Genomic DNA, 19,758 nt, shown 5'->3' on the forward strand with positions numbered 1-19,758 from the left:
CCAAATGTGGCATGCGCCTGGACCACAAGGCCAGCAGGCGCCCTAGAATTGCTATTTTGATCAACATTAATCTCTCCCATAATATGGTAAACACATGGACAAAGTCTTATCCAAAGACAAAAAAATACAATTTTTGTTTTAGGTCTGAGAGGCTAAATGTCATCAAATGGTGGTTCCGTGCGTGGCTCAAATGCCCAATACATAATGGACCTTGATATGATAAAAGGCACTGCTCTAACCCATTTTAGGCGGGAACCCGTTTTGGTGTTTTAACTAAGCATTATTTAGCTATTGAAAAATAGCAGATCAACAAGCTCGTAGCGTTGTAGAGCTTGTAGGTCTGCTATTTTTGAAAAAATCGTAAAAAATGCGGCACAAATCTTTGAATATATATTCTTTCAGAGCGAACTCCTCTAAAGACCTGTTGCTCATGGCCCCATGCAGTCTGTATTGTTCCCCGGCCGGCCCACGTACTGACTCATAACCACTCCCTAACTGTTTGTACTAAAACAAAACTCCACTGGAGTCAAAACGCCTAACATACAAATCAGCAGGTCAGTCAGTGTGAAGCAGGACAAAGGAACAGGAGCTGTATACTGTATGTGTGGAGAGCTATAATCTTTAGCCTACAAAGGTAAGACTGATCTATCTATAGTGCTTCTCGTATACTGTACGTATACGTAACAAATATTATGTTGAACGTTGATTCATGTTTAGTTTATAGTATTCAAATTGATGATTAGTATAAGACACTGTGTTGTAGCACAAAAAACACACATGTGAGAGGTCAGTACATTTTGGGCACATTTGGGCAAGTGGCTATATATATATATATATATATATATATATATATATATATATATATATATATGGCCCCGTTATTAGTGTTATTAGTGTTTTTCGTGCAAAACTAATCATGAAAAAAAAAACTATAGTTTGACACGTCACATGCTACATATAAGCATAATGGAAATGTGAAAATCTTGCCTTATATACTGTTGATTTAATGGTATGGTCACATTATAAAACAAATTGCTCAATGCTGACAGCCGATCAACAAGTGGATTCATGAATGTCTGTATATAGACAATATAAAAAAAAGAAAGAATCATAAACTATATATACCAAATGTCCCACTTTAATCAAAATAAACCTGTTGGCTGCCGGACTAACTGGATCTTCTAATATTCACTGAGCCATAATATTGTAGTGTTAATGTTGGGACTGGGCCAGAGCATTGCAAGGGCAGTGAAAGAGAACTTGAACTATAAACTAAATAGTACTTTGTGAAAGTGGAAGTACGGTATTTCAGGGATCACCAGAAAAAACTGTCTGTGGCAAGACTTGGCCGGTGGTGACACAGGGGCATGGTAACCGCAAGGTTGCCAGTACGAAACCCTGTGGGCTCCCCCAGAGTTAGTGTCGAAGTGTCCTTGAGCAAGACACTGAACCCATAATTGCTCCCGATGTGCAGGTTGGTGCCCTGCATGGTTTCAGCCGCCATCGGTGTATGAATGTGTGTGTGAATGGGTGAATGTAAATAATGCACAATCTCTGTAAAGCGCTGTATAAATGCACCATTTACCTAAGTTGTCTATGTCTGTAGCACTTTGTTTTGAAAGTATTTTCTTCTTTTTGTTTTAGAATAAAAGTGAAAAGTATTCACATTTTGGTACAGACGTTAGCAGTAGTTGTGCAATACAGTGTGCATATAGGAAGGAGTTATCTAATCTACAGTATCTGAAACTAATGTCCCTAACATTTAGGAAAGCAGGACAGCCAGTCATTGTTGTGACTGACATTGGGGATAATGGTTGCAAGTACAGTTGGTGTGGTTTGGGCTTTACTCATGAGTTTTCTGTTTGTCAAAGCGTAAATATTTGTCGATTCCATCAAAGTGAACGGTATTTTACGGCTGATGAGAAACAGTGTTGATTTTGACAGCAAATTTAGATTTTAGTTATTTCATTAGTCATTTGAATAGTTTCTGGATCTCTTGTCCACTAGTCCCTTCCTAACATTTTAGTCTAGTTTTTATTTGACGAAATTGTCAGTATATTTAGTCTTAGTTTTAGTCATCATAGCTTAGTTTTCATTTAGTTTTCGGCAGTGAAAAAAGTCGTTCGTAGTCGACAAATCAACACTGAAGTGAACCCTGCAGGCATGTGGAAAGCCATGTCTCTCCAAAGGTCACCTTCTCTGAGGTTGCTAAAGTTCCTGCTTTGAGTCAGTCTAGGTGTAATGTAAGGTACAATCTTTGATGAATTGAGTGCATGCAGGGTAGGTACCCTCACATAAAACAAGCAGTAAATCTGGTCTCTAAACTGTACCTCCCACTGGCCTGATGGAGGGGAAAGGAACTGGTTGGAATAACGTGTTCCTTCCAAGCTCTACGTCCAACAAGGGAAACTCCCCCCTGTCAGGTGAAAAGAAGCAGCTTGGACTCCTCATGCATAGAAGGAAGCATGAGGTCGGTCCGCTGCCCTCCCCAGGTTGGCAGAGAGAGTGTATATAGCGCCCAGGATTACATTAGATAATTGACGCTGGGTGAAAAAATGGGTTGCAAAAATCGTGGGATTAAAATGTAAGAGAAGAATTGACTGCATGCATGCAGGAAACCAAAATAAACAAGAAGCCGCAGGGCTTCTTTCCCCCTTTTTTTTATCAGACATTGGATTGTATATACTGTACTTCCCTGTGCGAACCACCCATCCTGTCCGAGGCATAGGAAGGAGAGGAAAGACACAACTGGTTTGATGCCAGGGCTGTGGAAGGGTTTTGTTTGCTCAGAGTGATCAAGTCAGGGACCAGCAGATTCAGTAACAGCTCAGCGGTAGTCACACTCAATGTTAGAAAATAAATTATCTGTTGCTGCAAATCCTGCAATACATGTTTTTTTCTGGTGTCTTAAGTTAATTACGTAAGTGCAATTACGGGTTTGTGCATTAACAGGAAGTATGTTTATGTGTGTGTTTTTGTTGTATTCGTTTTCATAGTTTTTAGTTTCATATATATTTCAGTGAATTGAAATATGAATTGATGAATTGATGTACGACTACAATGACAATAAGGGGGGCTGGGCATACGTTAATCTGACGTACCAATAGTCCGACGTACGTGGCCAGTTAAGACTCACCCGTGGCTTCTACGTGTGGTTAGGTTTCTGGTTTAATAAGGACTTCAGTGTTCGATCCCCGGCCGGGTCATACCAAAGCCTCTGAAAAATGGGACCCAGTGCCTCCCTGTTTGGCACTCAGCATCAAGGGTTGGATTGGCAATGTGACCATGGCAACATTTACAATTATTAGCCCACAGAGCCCCATTTGTATGAATGAAGGACCCCCAGTTTGACATGCACCACAGAAAGTTTGGACAGTCGCACGTACTCCCAAATATATATTTGGTAAGTCGCACAGATCCAATTGCAGGTGCATTTTTGTCCAAAATCGTCTCAATTTTGAGCTTTGGCTTGAGAGAACTCATGACATGATGTTGTGAGCTTGTACATGAGCCGTTTTCGCCGGAGCGTGCGCTGTAGCCTGCACTTAAGTCACGCTCAGTGTGTTTATAGCGAACTGAAGAAGGTTGCATCCCCACTCAAAATGAGCACTTGGCCACACACACACACAAACACAGAAAGTAGTTTGGAAAGTTTAACACTAGAAAGTCTCCAAGAGGTCATTTTGACCGTTTTTTAATTATTTTTAAGTTGATTATCTTTGCCCATGAAGCTTTCAGAAGGTTCCCCTTCCATGAGCATCATCATCCATCACCATTCTATCATCTCAGAAAATCTTGACATCTTAAAAAAATTCTAAATGTGAATTTACAGAAGTTACAGTTGATGTCGGAAGTGGTGGAACTTGGAAGTAAACATGTGAAAGCAGGAGATAAGCGAGGGGAGTCACTGTGTGTGTGTGTGTGTGTGTGTGTGTGTGTGTGTGTGTGTGTGTGTGTGTGTGAAGTCTGAGCAGTGGGCCAGGCGCAAAATTGTATAGGCCACTGTTTGTTGTGTTGCGGCGGGAGCAGAGGAAGCATGCCAGTGGGGTAACACCGAGAACAGTGGCCTGTGATGCAGCTGTCGCTAGGGGGTGGAGATTGCGCGTTTTCCCATGTAAGTAGATGGGTCAATTTGGCAATTCACTAATAAAGTAATTAATAATTTGTTAAATGGGGAAAAAGGGGCTTCGTTAAGACCTCCATAATATTATGGTCAATGCCTGTGTGAAAAGTGTCCCGTATTAAAAATGTACTCAAGTAAAAGTACAAAAGTGGCGGCATCAAAATGTACTTAAAGTACTAAAAGTAAAAGTACTCATATTGCAGAATGTCCAATTTCACAAGTTCATGCCGCAATGCGGCACATTGTGAGCTTGTAGATCTGCTATTTTCAAATGTAACTACTAGGCGGCTGTGTGTAAAGACATGTGTCCATGAGAGAGACTTGGATGGGAACGTTCATTACTTCATTCCCATGTGTTTGTGTAAGTGTGTTGTTCCCAACATGTTGGTAGTTTGAGAGCAAGAGTGTCTGTCCTGTTGTCTGTTTTGTTTGTCTGTTCACACTTGTCATTGTTTAACTGTTTTTCTTTGTTTTACACTTATGTCTTTTTTTATTATACTGTATGTGGAACATTTACATTGCCTGTTATTTTTTTCATTTTTATTTAACTGAATTACTTATTATCATTGTCTAAATCTGAAATTGTCTTTAAAAAATGCCTAATAAAAACAGTATTAAAAAAAAAAAAAAAAAAAAAAAAAAAAAAAGTGTGTTGTTCCCGAGCATATCTTTCCGAAGGCCATGCCACGGTGCCTCCTGCGCTATCACGGCGGCTTCAGTGGGAAACGTCCTCGAGGCCCAGTCCCAAGACACAACAGCAGGTGTCAGGGAGGTGGTGGGGGGGAGGTCAACAGTTTTCTGAAAAAGCTATGTTTCTATGTCAGTCGTGCTTTGATTTTTCAAAAATAGCAGACCTACAAGCTCATAGCGCGCCACTCGGTGGCGCGCTATGAGCTTGTATAGATCTATTTTTCAAAAAAGCATAACATAATGCCAACACCAAAAGGCCCAAAATGGGTAAAAGGCTAAAAGCATAATGAAATTTTGACCACGCTGCTACCGACTAATAGACAAGGAAGCTTACAGAAGTCATGGTCACGTGCAACTGGGCTGCACCATGACGCGCTCGGTGGCAAATCTCACACCGGAAGTTCCATGAAATACATGGCAGTGAATGGAGCGCAAGCCGTCTGGACCAGCTCGTTAACAAACAACTTTTGAAGCATTGAGACCTTTTGTCATATAATCGGTTCAGGAATATGAAAGAAGTCACAGAATGTTCTTCTCCTCCTCCTCCTCCTCCTCCTCCTCCTCCTCCTCATCACCACGATAGCAGCCCCTGGAGCTGCCAGGGTCAGGAGCTATCGCCTGAGGATGCTCTGGAGGAACGCTCCTTAATAGAATCCGTCCGCTGGCCTGAATCTCCACACTTTCCTAACGCTCCTCACTTCAAGCAGACCGGTGACCCTGCACACAGCCACTTCACTATCCTAGGAAATAGAGCATGCATTGCATGCATTAATCTAATAAACCAGTGGAGCTGAGTTTCATACCAGTGTTGCAGACTCTATTTTTCAACTTCACTATCCTCCCAGCAGAGGGAGCTGGAGAGTGGCATGTAGGGGACCGGCTGGAGGCTCTCATCCGAATGCATGACTTTCAGGGATGGGCAGGTGGCGTGGTGGTTTAGGTTTTATTTATTCGCACATAAAAAGGTTAAAAACAGGACACATTAATATTGTGCAGGAGAAGTTAAAAGCCAAAAGGCTTATCGATAACTTCCCCTAATTTGAAGAATCAGACATTAAATAAAAAGAATAACCAGTAATACATTCAAATAGATATGCTTAAATACTAAATTACATGCAGTACATACACAGTGTGTGTGTGTGTGTGTGTGTGTGTGTGTGTGTGTGTGTGTGTGTGTGTGTGTGTGTGCGTGCGTGCGTGTATATATATATATCAACTTATTTATTAGCAATCTGTTCTAAATCTAGATCTACTCAAACTGTGAATTAAACAGCATTCCAAAGAGTAGACCCTCTATAACCGAGAACTGCCTAAAGTGTATAGCGTATACTTAGTGATATAAGAATATGTATGGACTAGGACTGCTTTCAGAAGTAGGTGTAAAGAAAACAAAATAAAATAAACAACAATTCAGATATACATCAGAGTAAATTCAACCCAAAAGTCGAGGTCAAGATCACAGTCAGTTGTTCACTATCCTCTTAAGAGGATCAAAGTCATGTCAAGGTCAGAGGGCTAATGTGAGGCAGTGTTTGTGAATGAATGGAGTAGTTATGGAGGGAATCAGAGGTCCTACCGTCCAGGTGTTCAGGTCTGGAACTTAGCCATTGTGTTCATCCTCATTCACGGAGTTTCATGGAATAAAGGGAAAAACCTGGACCTGAACACAAAAAGGCCAAATTAAATATTTTACAAAAATAATAATCAAAACTGATCTACAAGCATGCAAATCAAACAATCCTTTACAAACGACTGACAAATGGAAGAGTGGATTGTGCTATTCGTGCTATTGAGTTTTGTTCTATCTATAGAGACCCATCTCTGAACACCCATGACACCACTGCTCGAATTTGAGCTGCCCAGTAATACATTCTCATATTCGGTAGACCCAGCCGTCCTTTCACTTTTGGTTTCAACCTTATTCTCGGCCTCCTACTTTCCCAGAAAAAGTGATATTTTACTAAGAGAAAAAAAACAGGAATAACCAGGTGCTCACCTTACTAATTTACATCATCAAGACTAGACCTGTACATGCCCGTCGGCCACCGGCCGACTTGAGAACGACGCAACTTTGGAATCTAATAATACCGGTTGTCAACTTGTCATAGCACCCGTTTTAACTGTCTGTCTGTGTCCCACATGGAGATCTCTGTGTCTGCCTGTGTCTGAAGAGGGCAAACTGGCTGACTGTGAAAAGTGGACTGGTTAAGTAATCAATTGGCAGGTGTGTGGTTGCCATGGCAATCAATTGGCTGAGGCTGGGAATTGCACAAGTGAGCAGAGCCTTTTGTGGTGGTTCTGGAGAACGAGTCGGTCTGGTCCGACCGACTCGTTACAGGGCACTGCATTCCCTGTGGGGGTGTGGAACGCATGTGTCGAATGTGAAGTCGGTGGGTTCTCGAGTTACTTGCATTACAACCACGCACACACACACACACACGCACGCAGAGACGTGGTGCATTATATATACAGGGGTGCACATTATTGCCATGTCGTTTGGTGCGCACAGCTGGGGAGGGGGCTGATGGGGTGCTTTCATATCCTGCCACAACGCTATGCTGCATTCATTCATGAATATATAGTAAAATGTTGAAAATGAGTGGAATTCACCTTTAAATTAGTCAGCTTGTTTGCTGACCTCAGTGCCCTTTGTGGTGTGTATAAGGGTCCAAGAGTTCTGATCAATATAAAAGGGGCCAGGCCGTACGGGAACTTTAAAGTAAACACTATAATCTTAGTCATTGCTCTCTAAAGATCTGTTGCTGGTTTTATGGCAGTAAGAGTCCCAGCAACTCCCCGGCCGGCCCATCCAGTCTGTATCCTCCCAGGCCAGCCCCATGCACTGCATAGTGCATACATGTACTAGTCTGTACTCGTTGCAATATGCAGTAGGAGGCGACAGCGATGGACATAAAATAAGACTCTCCTTTTTTGAGTCAAACTTAAAATACAAAATCAGCAGGTCAGTCAGTGTGAAACAGGACAAAGATGCGTGGAGGAGGGCTAATGTTTTGACTGGTCTAATGCTGGAGTAATGTAGTTCTTGATATGATGACTAGATGCAACCAAAAGGTCTACCGTCTGCCAGGTAAGATTCTCAGATTAATGTGTCAAGTATACAGTGGTGGAAGAAGTGCTCAAAGGTTTTACTTAAGTAAAAAAAAGTATCAATACTGCAATATAGAATAACTGCTCTGTTACGAGTAAAAGTCAGAAATTCTAAATCTACTTGACTTAAAAGTCCAAAAGTATTGGCATCAAAATGTACTTAAAAGTACTAAAAGTTTAAGTACTCTTTATGCAGAATGTCCCGTTTCAAGTTTTCAAACATCTTTTGAAAATAGCAGATCTACAAGCTCTAGATTGGCTAGTTTCAAGTGGCATGAAATTGAAGTGGTTAATGTATGTTTCGCATGAATAATCAAAATCTACAAAGTAACCGATTTATATGTTACTTAAGTAGGCTACAGTACTTGGTTACTTTACACCACTGCTAATTCTTATACTGCAGGAGGAGAACGCTCCAACTGATATCTCAAGGTTATTTATTTGTATGAATTTATTTGAATGAATGAGCCTAGCTCACCCAGGGGGACTACCGGAGAACTCGCCAGTTTACCAAGTAGCCACGGTGAAAATTCTTGTCTTGTCTGTCTTCATCGTTATGCTAACATGCCGTCTTCAAGATGATAAAAAGGTGAGTCTGTGAATACCAATGATAAGTATAGGCCTACCATTTCAGGAATTGTTTACTAATGAATTACATTGTTTCGATACTTTGGGGTTTAAACTTTTAGCATTCCTACTTTCTCTAGTGTTAAGTCTAAACAACTATCCTCTCTCTCTCTCTCTCTCTCTCTCTATGCAATTTAAATGAAGGTGAAGTAAAACTAAAATGCACTTAATTGGTTGGTAAACTGGCGAGTTGTCCGCATACCCCCAGGTGCACTCAATGCTGCCTCACTCTAATCACATTAGTCTAATCACCTGGCCTTACAAGTTAATTACAACAGGTCATAATTAAAACACCATCGGGGGCCCATGACGTAAATCACCGTCAAGTTCAAGTGCACGGTCATGTGCCTCGAGACGGAGATTGATAATCTCCGTCAAATTAGTGCTATGAAAACTGATCGCATCATCGCTCTACAGCCTAGAGGCGCTTGCTGACGATGCATGGGCACATTTTATTAATGGATTAAATAGGCCCGGGCCCTCAAGGTGCTGAGCAGTAGAAGGCACTACACCATTACAAACACAATATGTTACCCAAAACAAAAATACATACAATGTTCATATATTACACATTTTTAGAAAGGTAAGCAATACATTCAAATATTACAACAGCTACTACTATAAATGCACCACGTCTCTGTGTCTGCATGCGTGTGTGTGTGTGCGTGTACGGTTGTAATGCACGTAACTCGAGAACCATTTGAGTATCGAGTCCGTCGGTCCCACGGCTCTCCAGAACCACCACAAAAGGCTCTGCTCAGGCTCTGCCAGTGGGCCTTATAATCAGCCTAAATCCCCATATCACCTGTGCAATTTCCAGCCTCTGCCTCAGCCAATTGATTGCCATGGCAACCCCACATCTGACAATTGATTACTTGTCTTAACCAGTCCACTTTTCACAGTCAGTCAGTCTCTCTGTCTCTTCAGAAACAGGCAGATACAACAGAGATCTCCATGTGGGACACAGACAGTTAAAACGGGTGCTATGACAAGTTGACAACAGGTTTTATTACGTTCCAAAGTTGCATCGTTCTCAAGTAGGCCGGTGACCGACGGGCAGGTCTAGGGTCATAAACAACAATTTGACTCTCATACTTAAATGAGAGTTTCGCCCTAAACAGTTCTTTTTTTTTCACACGCAAAAGGCCCAACAGCACACACACCAAGGCTCGATCATGATTGGTGGAAGGCCCCTCTCTATTCTGATTAGATGAAGGCTGGGCCACCTAGCCAAAAACAAAACCTAAAGTGTTTTGACCCCAGGGGTTAACTGGGGACAGGGAGAAACTCCTTATATGGTCAGCAGCACACTCTATAGTAGGGAGGATTATCACAACAAATGTATTTTTGTTTTAGTTGTTCTATTTATAGACCCGGATGGAAACAAGGATGAGGTGGGTTCGGGGAGTGAGGCCAAGTGATAGTCTGACCAGTATGTTTTGGGAAGTCTGGAGCCTTGTTTTAAGGGCCTTTGAGGTGCTGTGGTACCAAGAGCTGCAAACATAGTCGAAGAAACCTTGTACGAGGGCTCCTGTTAGGGTCTTCAAGGTGTTTTTGTTGACCAGTGAAGAGATCCTGCATGTAGGCCTATAGAAATCTTGTTCTTTGGTTGACTTTTTTTATTACGTTGGTGGCCATTTTATCACCGGAAAGATATTTGCCTCCAGGATGGAACCCAGGTAGGTATTTTCATCTATTCGTGTGATAATATATTGTCACCCACTCTAACCAAGAACAGGAACAAGTTGCAGTCACAAGCTGATGTCACGGTGACTTTAGTAAATCGGGAAAATTGTAGATTTTTTTTCACCAGAAGCGGAGCTTTTCATAGTCTGTACATATTTAAGTTAAGTTATTTTTAAGTTAAGTTTTTAACTTAGCCATAACCATACCAGTAAGACGCGCAAACGCGGGAAGCGAACGCAGCTGAGACCCTGCAGATCATGTCTGTCTGTCTGTGTGTCTGTCCCGCTGTTACTGTATGTCCCCAAAGCAGCTAGCCTATACGTCCAAATATGGAGTGTGTTGCATCAATCACTCAGCTCCATTTATGGGCACAAAGGTGGGACACACAGACAGACAGACAGACAGACAGACAGACAGACAGACAGACAGACAGACAGACAGACAGACAGACAGACATGATCTGCTAGGTCTCATAGTAAGTGCTCACTGCATTCGCAATGACCCCTTACTGTAGGTTGTAACAGCTCTCTCTAGGCCAGAACAGCTCCTGGATACAGCTCGGGGGCAGGTGATTGTGTGCTTTACTTCAAGTTATGGTACCAGATCTCAAGATAAGCTTTTGTTGAAGGTACCAAAAACGTATTCTAATGCCTTCAGCGTGTATGCTCCACAGCTATGGAATAATTTATCCAAAGCGCTTTACCTAGATTGTGCAAGGGCGAGTGTTGTTAGTTGCTTGCTAGTATTCTTTTTATGAATTAGTTTATGACACTGTGTGTCACACTAAGTGTTGTCTGATTTATTTTTCATTTAAACACTTAGTCAGGTCATAGCCTGCGAAGACGCTTAAAAAAATATATAGTATTAGTGAGGATCAGGGGGCAGGCTCTTTAATTAGCCAATGTCACAGCCGGCAATAACAAACACGTACATCTGTTTTACACGTGGAGAACACAAGTGGAGGGTTCTCCAATAGGGAACTAGAAGCCTAGAAGTTAACCAGCACCAACTCACGCGTGCAAGAGTGCATTGCTGGAATTTGGCAGAAGTATAGCATGATTGTGGCGGAAGTACCGCACTCAAGGAAATGCCGTGGACGTTTTACAAATCTGTTTACATTCTCCGTGTTTGAAAGTGTGATTGATAAAAAAAAATATCATACTCCGGGGGAAAATACATCCGACGGATGTTCCGGACCCAACACTTCCGGGCCGGCTATGCCCTCTCAGGCTGGGACGGCGAGGCTAACACAAACTGGGTTGCTGCTGCCTGGTGTGAATGTGATGTCATTCTACTCCTAATGAAAACCATGATAAACGTACAGTCATTGCTCATGATGACATTTCCTGACTACTCCTATACTGACTCATTTTGGCAGTAATAGTGTTTATATGCTGGGAGTGCATGGGAGCAGAATTAAGGGCAGGGAAGAAAACGTTGAACTGAACTAATACTCAAGGGTATAGTAGCAGACAAGGCAACATTAGCCTATAATAATGCAATTAATGAAATGGAAAAACAAATAAAACGAAATTATTATTACATACAGTACAGTATGTGACCAGGGCACTATATGGCCCGGACACAGAACCACCAGACTACGCCACCCTGGGAGTTTCACCCAGAGAATGTAATGATACACATTGAATACCCACAGGGTTGAGATGAGGAGCAGAGACGTGCGTTTCCAGTACAAACTTCTAGTAGTTGTGTGTGTGTGTGTGTGTGTGTGTGTGTGTGTGTGTGTGTGTGTGTGTGTGTGTGTGTGTGTGTGTGTGTGTGTGTGTGTGTGTGTGTGTTTGTGCGTGCATGCGTGCACGGTCCTTGTGCTCAGTTGGTGGGACAACTGGTAATGTGTTTAGGTAATGTTTGACTGGCCATTTGCATTAATATATTACTTACTGTATGTTTTAGCTGAAGGTCATGACGGCGAAAGGGGATTTCACTCGAGAGGGAACAGTTGGAGATCCAGCAACACTCACTGTCGCCGTTACTGTCAGAAATTAACGATAAACAATGATAACATTAATGGAACTGATCACAGCAATGTCACACTATTACACTTCCTAACAGATGTGAGATGAAGACTCCAGGTTGGAAAAGGAAGGATCTACCTGAATGCCGTCTCACGTATGCAGCCATATTCCTCTTCCTGCTGGCTCTGTCATCTCTGATCTTTCTGCTGCGCGACATCGACATTCTGAAGGTGAGAAGAGGCCGTTTAAATTTACATTTAGGGGCGCCCGCTGGCCTAGTGGCTGGCCTAGTGGCATATAAGGCTCTGGCCTGACAGCGTGTTGTGTGTTCGAGTCCCGTTCATGACGACCTTTGCTGCATGTCTCTCCCCTTCTCTCTCCCTCCCTCTTTCCTGTCAATCTTCACTTGAAACTATCAATAAAAGGCAGAAAAGCCAAACAAAATATCTTAAAAATAAAGGCAAGAAGTGTGCGCATCAAAGAATAATACAAACTACCGGACTTTTAAAATACTGATGGTACCAAAGATAGCGCTTGATCAAGTTTCATGTAGGCCATATGTTACACATGTTTTTTTCCCAAGTCTTGTGAAATGATTTGTGGTCAGAAAGTGTTTGTAAATTCAAGTTGGCTTTCTTTGCCATGCACGATTGCAGTGTATAGTTGGTGCTCATCAGACAAATATTTCCCATTCCAGACAATTCCAGACAATTCCAGACATTTTCCAGACCATGGCATACATATATGAAATCTGTTGAATCTCAATGATATAACAGACACTTCATTTTGTTTACCCCACCTCCCACGATAGAAGTTCAACATGAACTATAGGCTCAAGGGCGGCCTGGACTGAGGCATTCTAGATATCCTTGTAGTACTAGTCATAACTCTCGTCATCTCCTAAGCAACCAAAGACCTCCGCACTGTAAACAATTACGACTAATATTATTGTTTGACATACCGAGTCCAAGTGTACGTGGGAAAAAACACAGCCTAACACAGACTATAGTTTACTTTCTACTACGCAAAGTAGTACCGGGGCTCTTTTTAAATGTTTGTCCATGTTTGGTTTTAGTTTTAAGCTTGTGTTTTTAAATAGGCTCTATGTTTTATGTTGCACTGACAATAACTGAGGGGAAACGATATTTCATGTTCTTTTGTATGCAAATACATAGGAAAATGACAAATAAAATGATTCTGATTCTGAAAGTCAGAATCATGGCTGTTGCAACTATACACGTCGGACCAAATACATGCACCCCAAATTCAAATCACGTCTCTGAGGAACATCGCAAGAATGTTTGTACCATTTAGACCTGAGGCCGATTCTAAAAAAAAAGAATGCTCTTAGAGCTGCACTTGGTGCCGCGCTATGAGCTTGTAGATCTGCTATTTTTCAACGGCTAAAGAGAACATAATGCTTAAAAACACCAAAATGGGTTCCCGTCCTGAATGGGTTAGAGTTAGAGCACTAACCGTGACGTCATGTGGCAGCCATGTCTATGGACTTTTAATGTTTGTTTACAGCACAGTACCTGGCGCCCCTCACTTCACACGAGTGTGATTTTTTTTCAGATACCATTCCAAGTGGCCATGAGCAATGTTTGCGGGCCCTGGGTATAGACGAATTCAGAGACGGGTCTCATGGTCGCAGCAAACGTAAACCTGCACCTCTTCTACTATAGTGAATGGTAGAGTGATTGATGTTAGTCTGCTCCAACGTTACTCTTTTACCTGCTTTTTACTAACACTAACTTTATAAAGATGCCCAGAACATCGGGATGAACCTGTGTAGTTTATGGCTGCTCCAACAGTAGAGGCAACATTAAACTTTGGAGGAAAACGGAATGTCAAAAAATACACTGCGGTGGCGGAGACCAGAGCCATAGAGTAATGGTTGAGACGAAGCAGTGAAAGGTCCTGAAAGATACATAACGTCAGTCTTACTCAATACCCAATCATTGTTTTATGAACACAACTGCTGTACTTTATACCTCATACTTTAAATGCTTAGTATGAGGTATATTTTAGTGTATTTTTTTTTACATTTGTTTTTCTCCAAAGTCGAATGTGGCCAGTTGCCACTACTGTTGGAGCAGCCATAAACTACACAGGTTCATCCCGATGTTCTGGGCATCTTCGTAAAGTTAGTGTTAGTAAAAAGCAGGTAAAAGTGTAACGTTTGAGCAGACTAACATTAGTCACTCTGCCGTTCACTGTAGTAGAATGGGTGCGGGTTTACACCGCAGCTATGTCGGCTCCGCCTACAGGAAATACGTAAGCTGCGACCATGAGACCCGTTTCTGAATTAATCTATAGGCAACCTGGCCTGCCAAAGACCTGTGCTCCGGGGAGCACACTTCGTTTTTTGTTTGACGCTCTTGTTAAAGGGACACTTGGGAGACAAGAAACACTTTCCTGTGGTTTTTATGTGGGTACTTTTGAGTATACCTTAGCGAAGGATAATAAGCTAGCTGCTATTGCTAAGAGCATGAATAACAATGCTACAGTACATACACATCTAAGGGTATTCAAAATGAAATAATTGCAACATTAGCCAGCATGGTTCTTGCAGAGATCCAGACAAAATATTAAAAAGCTGACTCTGCAGGATTCTTTGTATACTATTGTACTTATACTCACAATATTAATTTGAAAACTTTAGTTACTAGTTACTTTGAAGATTTGGATTATTATTACAAAACATACATTACCCACTTCAGCCCTATATACATTTTGGGTATTTGAAAATAGCCAATCTGCAACCTCACCATGTGTCACGATGCGACGGATTGTGAGTTTGTAGATTTGCTATTTTCAAAAGATTATTATCGACAGGGCCATTTCAAAAATGGAAAACAGATTCTCAAAGAAGAATTTAGACCTAATGACAGCCATATCAAGCCTTGTACCCTATTCTGAGAGATTTCTAGACTCCACCTTGTTGGAGCCTTTGCATGCTCTTACTAGAACTGGAACAGACTACGCAACTCTGAAAAGGGAACTCATTGTTGCAAAGCCAATGTTGGTCAAGTTATGTTGTCCAAACGAAACAGACCTGGCCACTGTGTCTAAACACATGAAGACATACGAGAAAGCATTTCCTGTGTTGCACAAGCTGTCCCAAGCCCGGGTAAATGCAGAGGGCAGTGTCAGGAAGGGCAATTGCGTTAGCATACTGTTGGTCAAAGAAGGAGAAGATAGATGAACTGATATGATGATAGCATAGTTTTCTATGCATTTCGGGGGTTTGACACCCCAAATTCTGTCTGCCCACCTTAGTGGGGCTGGCTAAATCCGGCCCTGGTACTATGTGATTTTACTTTAGATATTTTAAGTGTCCTGATGTATTTATTGTCTCCCAAAAATCGTTCAAATAAGATCTGGTTGCAAAAGGGGTGTAGTAGTGTCCCTTTAATATTTGTAATGTGGTCTCTTTTAACCCTCTGTCAGACCAGATTTAAAAGTCTCCCAACCTCCAAGGCCCCAGAATGTTCTCCTCCTCCTCCTCCTCACCACGACAGCAGCCCCTGGAGCTGCCAGGGTCAGGAGCTATCGCCTGAGGATGCTCTGGAGGAACGCTCCTTAATAGAATCCATCCGCTGGCCTGAATCTCCACACTTTCCTAACGCTCCTCCCTTCAAGCAGACCAGTGACCCTGCACACAGCCACTTCACTATCCTCCCAGCAGAGGGAGCCGGAGAGTGGCATGTAGGGGACCGGCTGGAGGCTCTCATCCGAATGCATGACTTTCAGGGTCAGCCCAAGCTCTACGGGGGTGATTTCCTGCTCGCTCGGCTGCACGATCCGTCGCTGGAGGCGGGCGTGGCGGGCCAGGTGGTGGACCACCTGAACGGGTCCTACTCTGCCGTTTTCCCTCTGCTCTGGGAGGGCCGTGCGCAGGTGGAGGTGACACTGGTCCACCCCAGTGAGGCCGTCGGTGTGCTGCACAGACTGACCAGGGAACAGCCAGGCAGGGTGTTCTTCCAGAGTGGCTTCCGCTCAGGCTCGGTCTCCGAGAAGACAGTTTGTAATGTCTGTCTGCCACCGAGCCAGGAAAGGACGCTTTGTAACTATACGAACCTCCACACGGGGGAGCCCTGGTACTGCTATAAGCCTAACACGCTGAGCTGCGATGATCGAATGGACCACTCCTTTGGAGGCTTCAAGCAAAACATCACAACTTACGAACAGACACTTTTTCAAAGGTGAAGGAAAAGAAAAGAAAAGGAGTGGAGAATGGCGTGAGTTTTATTAACTCATTAGTTTTGCTCAATATTGAATTAACTCATTAGTTTAGCTCAATATTGAATTAATGTTGTCTGTTTGTAATCCCCTGCAGTGGCATCAACGTGAAAGTCTCTGTTAAGAATGCTTCAGGATCTGACAGTGTCAGTGTGTTGCCTAAGGAAAAAGGTAAAGACTAATCTGCTATATATACACAGTGTATAATGTGGTTCCGTCGATCCAGACCCAATTCATTTTTTCAGAGATTTCCAAAAATATAATTTTTAAGCCATAGTGTTATACTATTCCTGGATGGATTTGGTTCTAGGCTTAAAAGAATATTGATGGGAATGTCTATGGGAATGTCTATGGGAAGAATGAATGATGTCTGGACCAGAAAATGGCCGCCACTGCTCTGCCTTTATACAACACCTATAGGCCTGTGTGCAAATAAACGTATAAATGAGTAGGCCTTTTATAGCCATAATTAAACACATACAACTGTATTATTAGGGCACAAAACCATGTTAAGTATATAGGCTTAAACCTGTATATAAGAAGCGCCCCTCAAAAATACAAATAAATTGATTATGTAAAATAAATCTTTTGCTTATTCTCCCAGACAAAGCGGAGGTGAAACCTCCCAGCGGCGTTAAGGTTAAGGGGGCCTCTGGGTACTACTACCAGGGAGGTTGGCGAGCCCTGGGCGGCGGGGTCACCGTCCAGCGCTTCCGGAACGCCTCGGCCATCAGCCAGTGCCTGAGAGACAAACATGTCTTCATCTACGGAGACTCCACTGCCAGACAGTGGTTCGAGTTCTTCACCACGTCTTTACCAGGTATGATTTATGCACCAAAATAATGGAATACAATTCCTCAGGAAATCAGAGAGGCCAACTCCACCAACATTTTCAAACAAAAACTATTAACACACCTCTTCAGATTAGCCTTCTCCACCCTACCGTAGCACTTTATTGAGGCTTCCCATCATGTATTTTATTATTATTATTTTCTCTTAACAAATATCTTAAATGCTAGACCTTCTCATGCCTATTTTTATCTCGATGTCTGACTTCATGCACATTCACTGTCTTTTGTCTTGTATTGTGTTTGATATAACCCATATGACCTCACCTAACTGTAAAGCACTTGATGTATGTCCTGCTTTGAACTGCAACCTAACTATAGTCTTGTTAGGTTGTGTTTACAAACTAACAAGACTGGCGGGACGGGGGTTAGCAACTTACTCCTTAGTCGCTATTAAATGCCTTGATGTCATATTCGACCATAGGCCTATTGGCTATCATTTATAACCTCCTTTGGTGTCTCACGTTTTGTTTTAAAATCATGCTTTATTTTAATTATCATGCTATTTTAACAGGCTTAAAAACACATCTTGCAGTTAGAGACAATGAGAGAGCTTTACAACAGAAGGCCAACTATTAGGCCCGGGGACTAACTATTAGGGCATTTGAACACAATATTGCCTGCCAGTCACTCACAATGTGGGAATATGTGCAAATTCAACTCACGAGCACATCTTCACCTTACCCGTTTCCGACTGTGAATCGTTCCAGACCTCAAGGAGTTCAACCTGCACAGCCCGGCGCAAGCTGGACCGCGCATGTCGTTGGACATCGGCCGCAACATCCTGGTGAACTACCGCTGCCACGGGCCGCCCATCCGCTTCGGCGGCGTCTCAGTCAGTCAGCTCCGCTACGTGGCCGACGAGCTGGAGGGCCTGGTCGGGGGACCCAACACCGTGGTCCTCCTCAGCGTCTGGTCCCATTTCAGCACGTTCCCTGTGGAGGTCTCATGGATGGATTACATGCGGTTACATACTGTACACTGCAGGGGTGCCCCCACTTTTTTGACTTGAGAGCTATACTTTCAAAATGACCAGCTCAACAAGATCTACTCACCGTCGAAAACATTATAATACCATTGCTGAAAAAAATGGCTTTGGAATAGCGGCGCTGGCATTATATTACATTCAAGACGAATGCACTTGAAATGGGAATGGGGAGAAATGGAGCAACACTCTTGAAAACAAAGTATTGCATTATGGGTTTGAGCTGACAGGCCCCTTTCAATCAAGTCCGCTTAATTCAAGTGGCAGATGCCAAAAATAAATATTCTTTAGGGGCATTGTCATGTGATCTACCTGCACAGCCATTGTGATCTACTGGTAGATCGCAATCTACCTTTTGGGCACCCCTGTACAGCAGAATGATAATTCAAAAATTACCAAATTACCAAAAATGACATTTTCAGTCACGATGACCTTTTCTTTTTTTTTGCCTCGTTCCACTCAGGTCTACGTCCGCCGACTGCTCGGCATCCGCCGGTCGGTGGCGCGCCTCCTGAGCCGGGCGCCCGGGACCACCGTGGTGGTCCGCACGGCCAACGTCAAGGCTCTGTTCAGCCTCTACGAGAGCCTCACCAACAGCGACTGGTACTCCCTGCGGCGGGACGCGGTGCTCCGGGCCATGTTCGGGGGCAACGTGGTCCTGGTGGACGCCTGGGAGATGACGCTGGCCCACAGCCTGCCTCACAGCCTCCACCCGCAGCCCCCCGTCGTCCAGAACATGATGGACGTGGTGCTGTCCAACGTCTGCCCACCTCAGAGGAGCAAGTTGGTTTTCGGCGACAAAAAGAAACTATGATAAAAGATGTTCGTCAACTACCTTTTTTCACTGGCGAAAACGTTGAGAACCCTAAATCAACTGTAGATTTAGTTGAATAAAGTCTTATGACATTTAGTCGACTAAAACACAAAAACATTCCAAGTGACTAAAACTAAATGAAAACTATTCAAAAGACTATGACTAAAACTACACTGTTGTCTAGCTTTGTTGTGTGGGGGAAAAAAGGACAATGTTGTTCTTTATACCCCGCGGGAACGTACACCCAAACTAAGCCCAGCAAGCCAAATGATGTCATGATGACGTTATGATAACGTCTTCCGGTGACGTTCAGGACAGATCACAGCCCATATCATATGGGTTGGGGAGGATCTTTATGTCATTTCCAGGACGTCTCCTCCAGTTGAAATAATATAGCTCTTATCCTGACCGGTTATGATACGACTTAAGTTTAATTATCTGGCCTCGATCAGAGTTTAAAAAATAAGTTAAAGAAATATCTCACGTCACTTGCTTTTGATGATGGTCATTGAACACTGTTTAAAATCTTTCATACTGGAACGGTAGGCTACTCAAACTGAAATTGTATTCATGGTTGCGATGTTATATTTATTAAATCACTTGTTTTATATTTAGTTGTATTTAAAAATTAACTGTTTTTCTTACAGTCTTGTAAA

At 42.8% G+C, this 19,758-nt stretch overlaps 1 protein-coding gene across 3 annotated transcripts; it reads left to right on the forward strand.

The window, feature by feature from the left end:
• The first annotated feature begins 546 nt into the window (after positions 1–546).
• Positions 547–19,215, forward strand: LOC308310534 (NXPE family member 3-like). Of its 3 annotated transcripts, none has more exons than XM_080756913.1 (7): positions 547–634; positions 12,308–12,440; positions 15,664–16,418; positions 16,553–16,626; positions 17,060–17,275; positions 18,014–18,246; positions 18,752–19,213. In XM_080756913.1, exons 2-7 carry the CDS (start codon positions 12,315–12,317, stop codon positions 19,100–19,102), a joined length of 1,755 nt encoding a protein of 584 aa, XP_080613039.1. In that variant the 5' UTR covers positions 547–634; positions 12,308–12,314; the 3' UTR covers positions 19,103–19,213. The 3 variants fall into 3 exon arrangements, with proteins under 3 accessions (XP_080613039.1, XP_080613038.1, XP_080613037.1); XM_080756912.1 differs by lacking the exon at positions 547–634 and adding an exon at positions 5,641–5,736 and having other exon boundaries at positions 18,752–19,215; XM_080756911.1 differs by lacking the exon at positions 547–634 and adding an exon at positions 7,822–7,901 and having other exon boundaries at positions 18,752–19,215.
• Positions 19,216–19,758: the final 543 nt, after the last annotated feature.

This window comes from Protomyctophum bolini (genome assembly GCF_963924005.1).
Source record: "Protomyctophum bolini genome assembly, chromosome: 23".
Lineage (NCBI taxonomy): Eukaryota > Metazoa > Chordata > Actinopteri > Myctophiformes > Myctophidae > Protomyctophum > Protomyctophum bolini.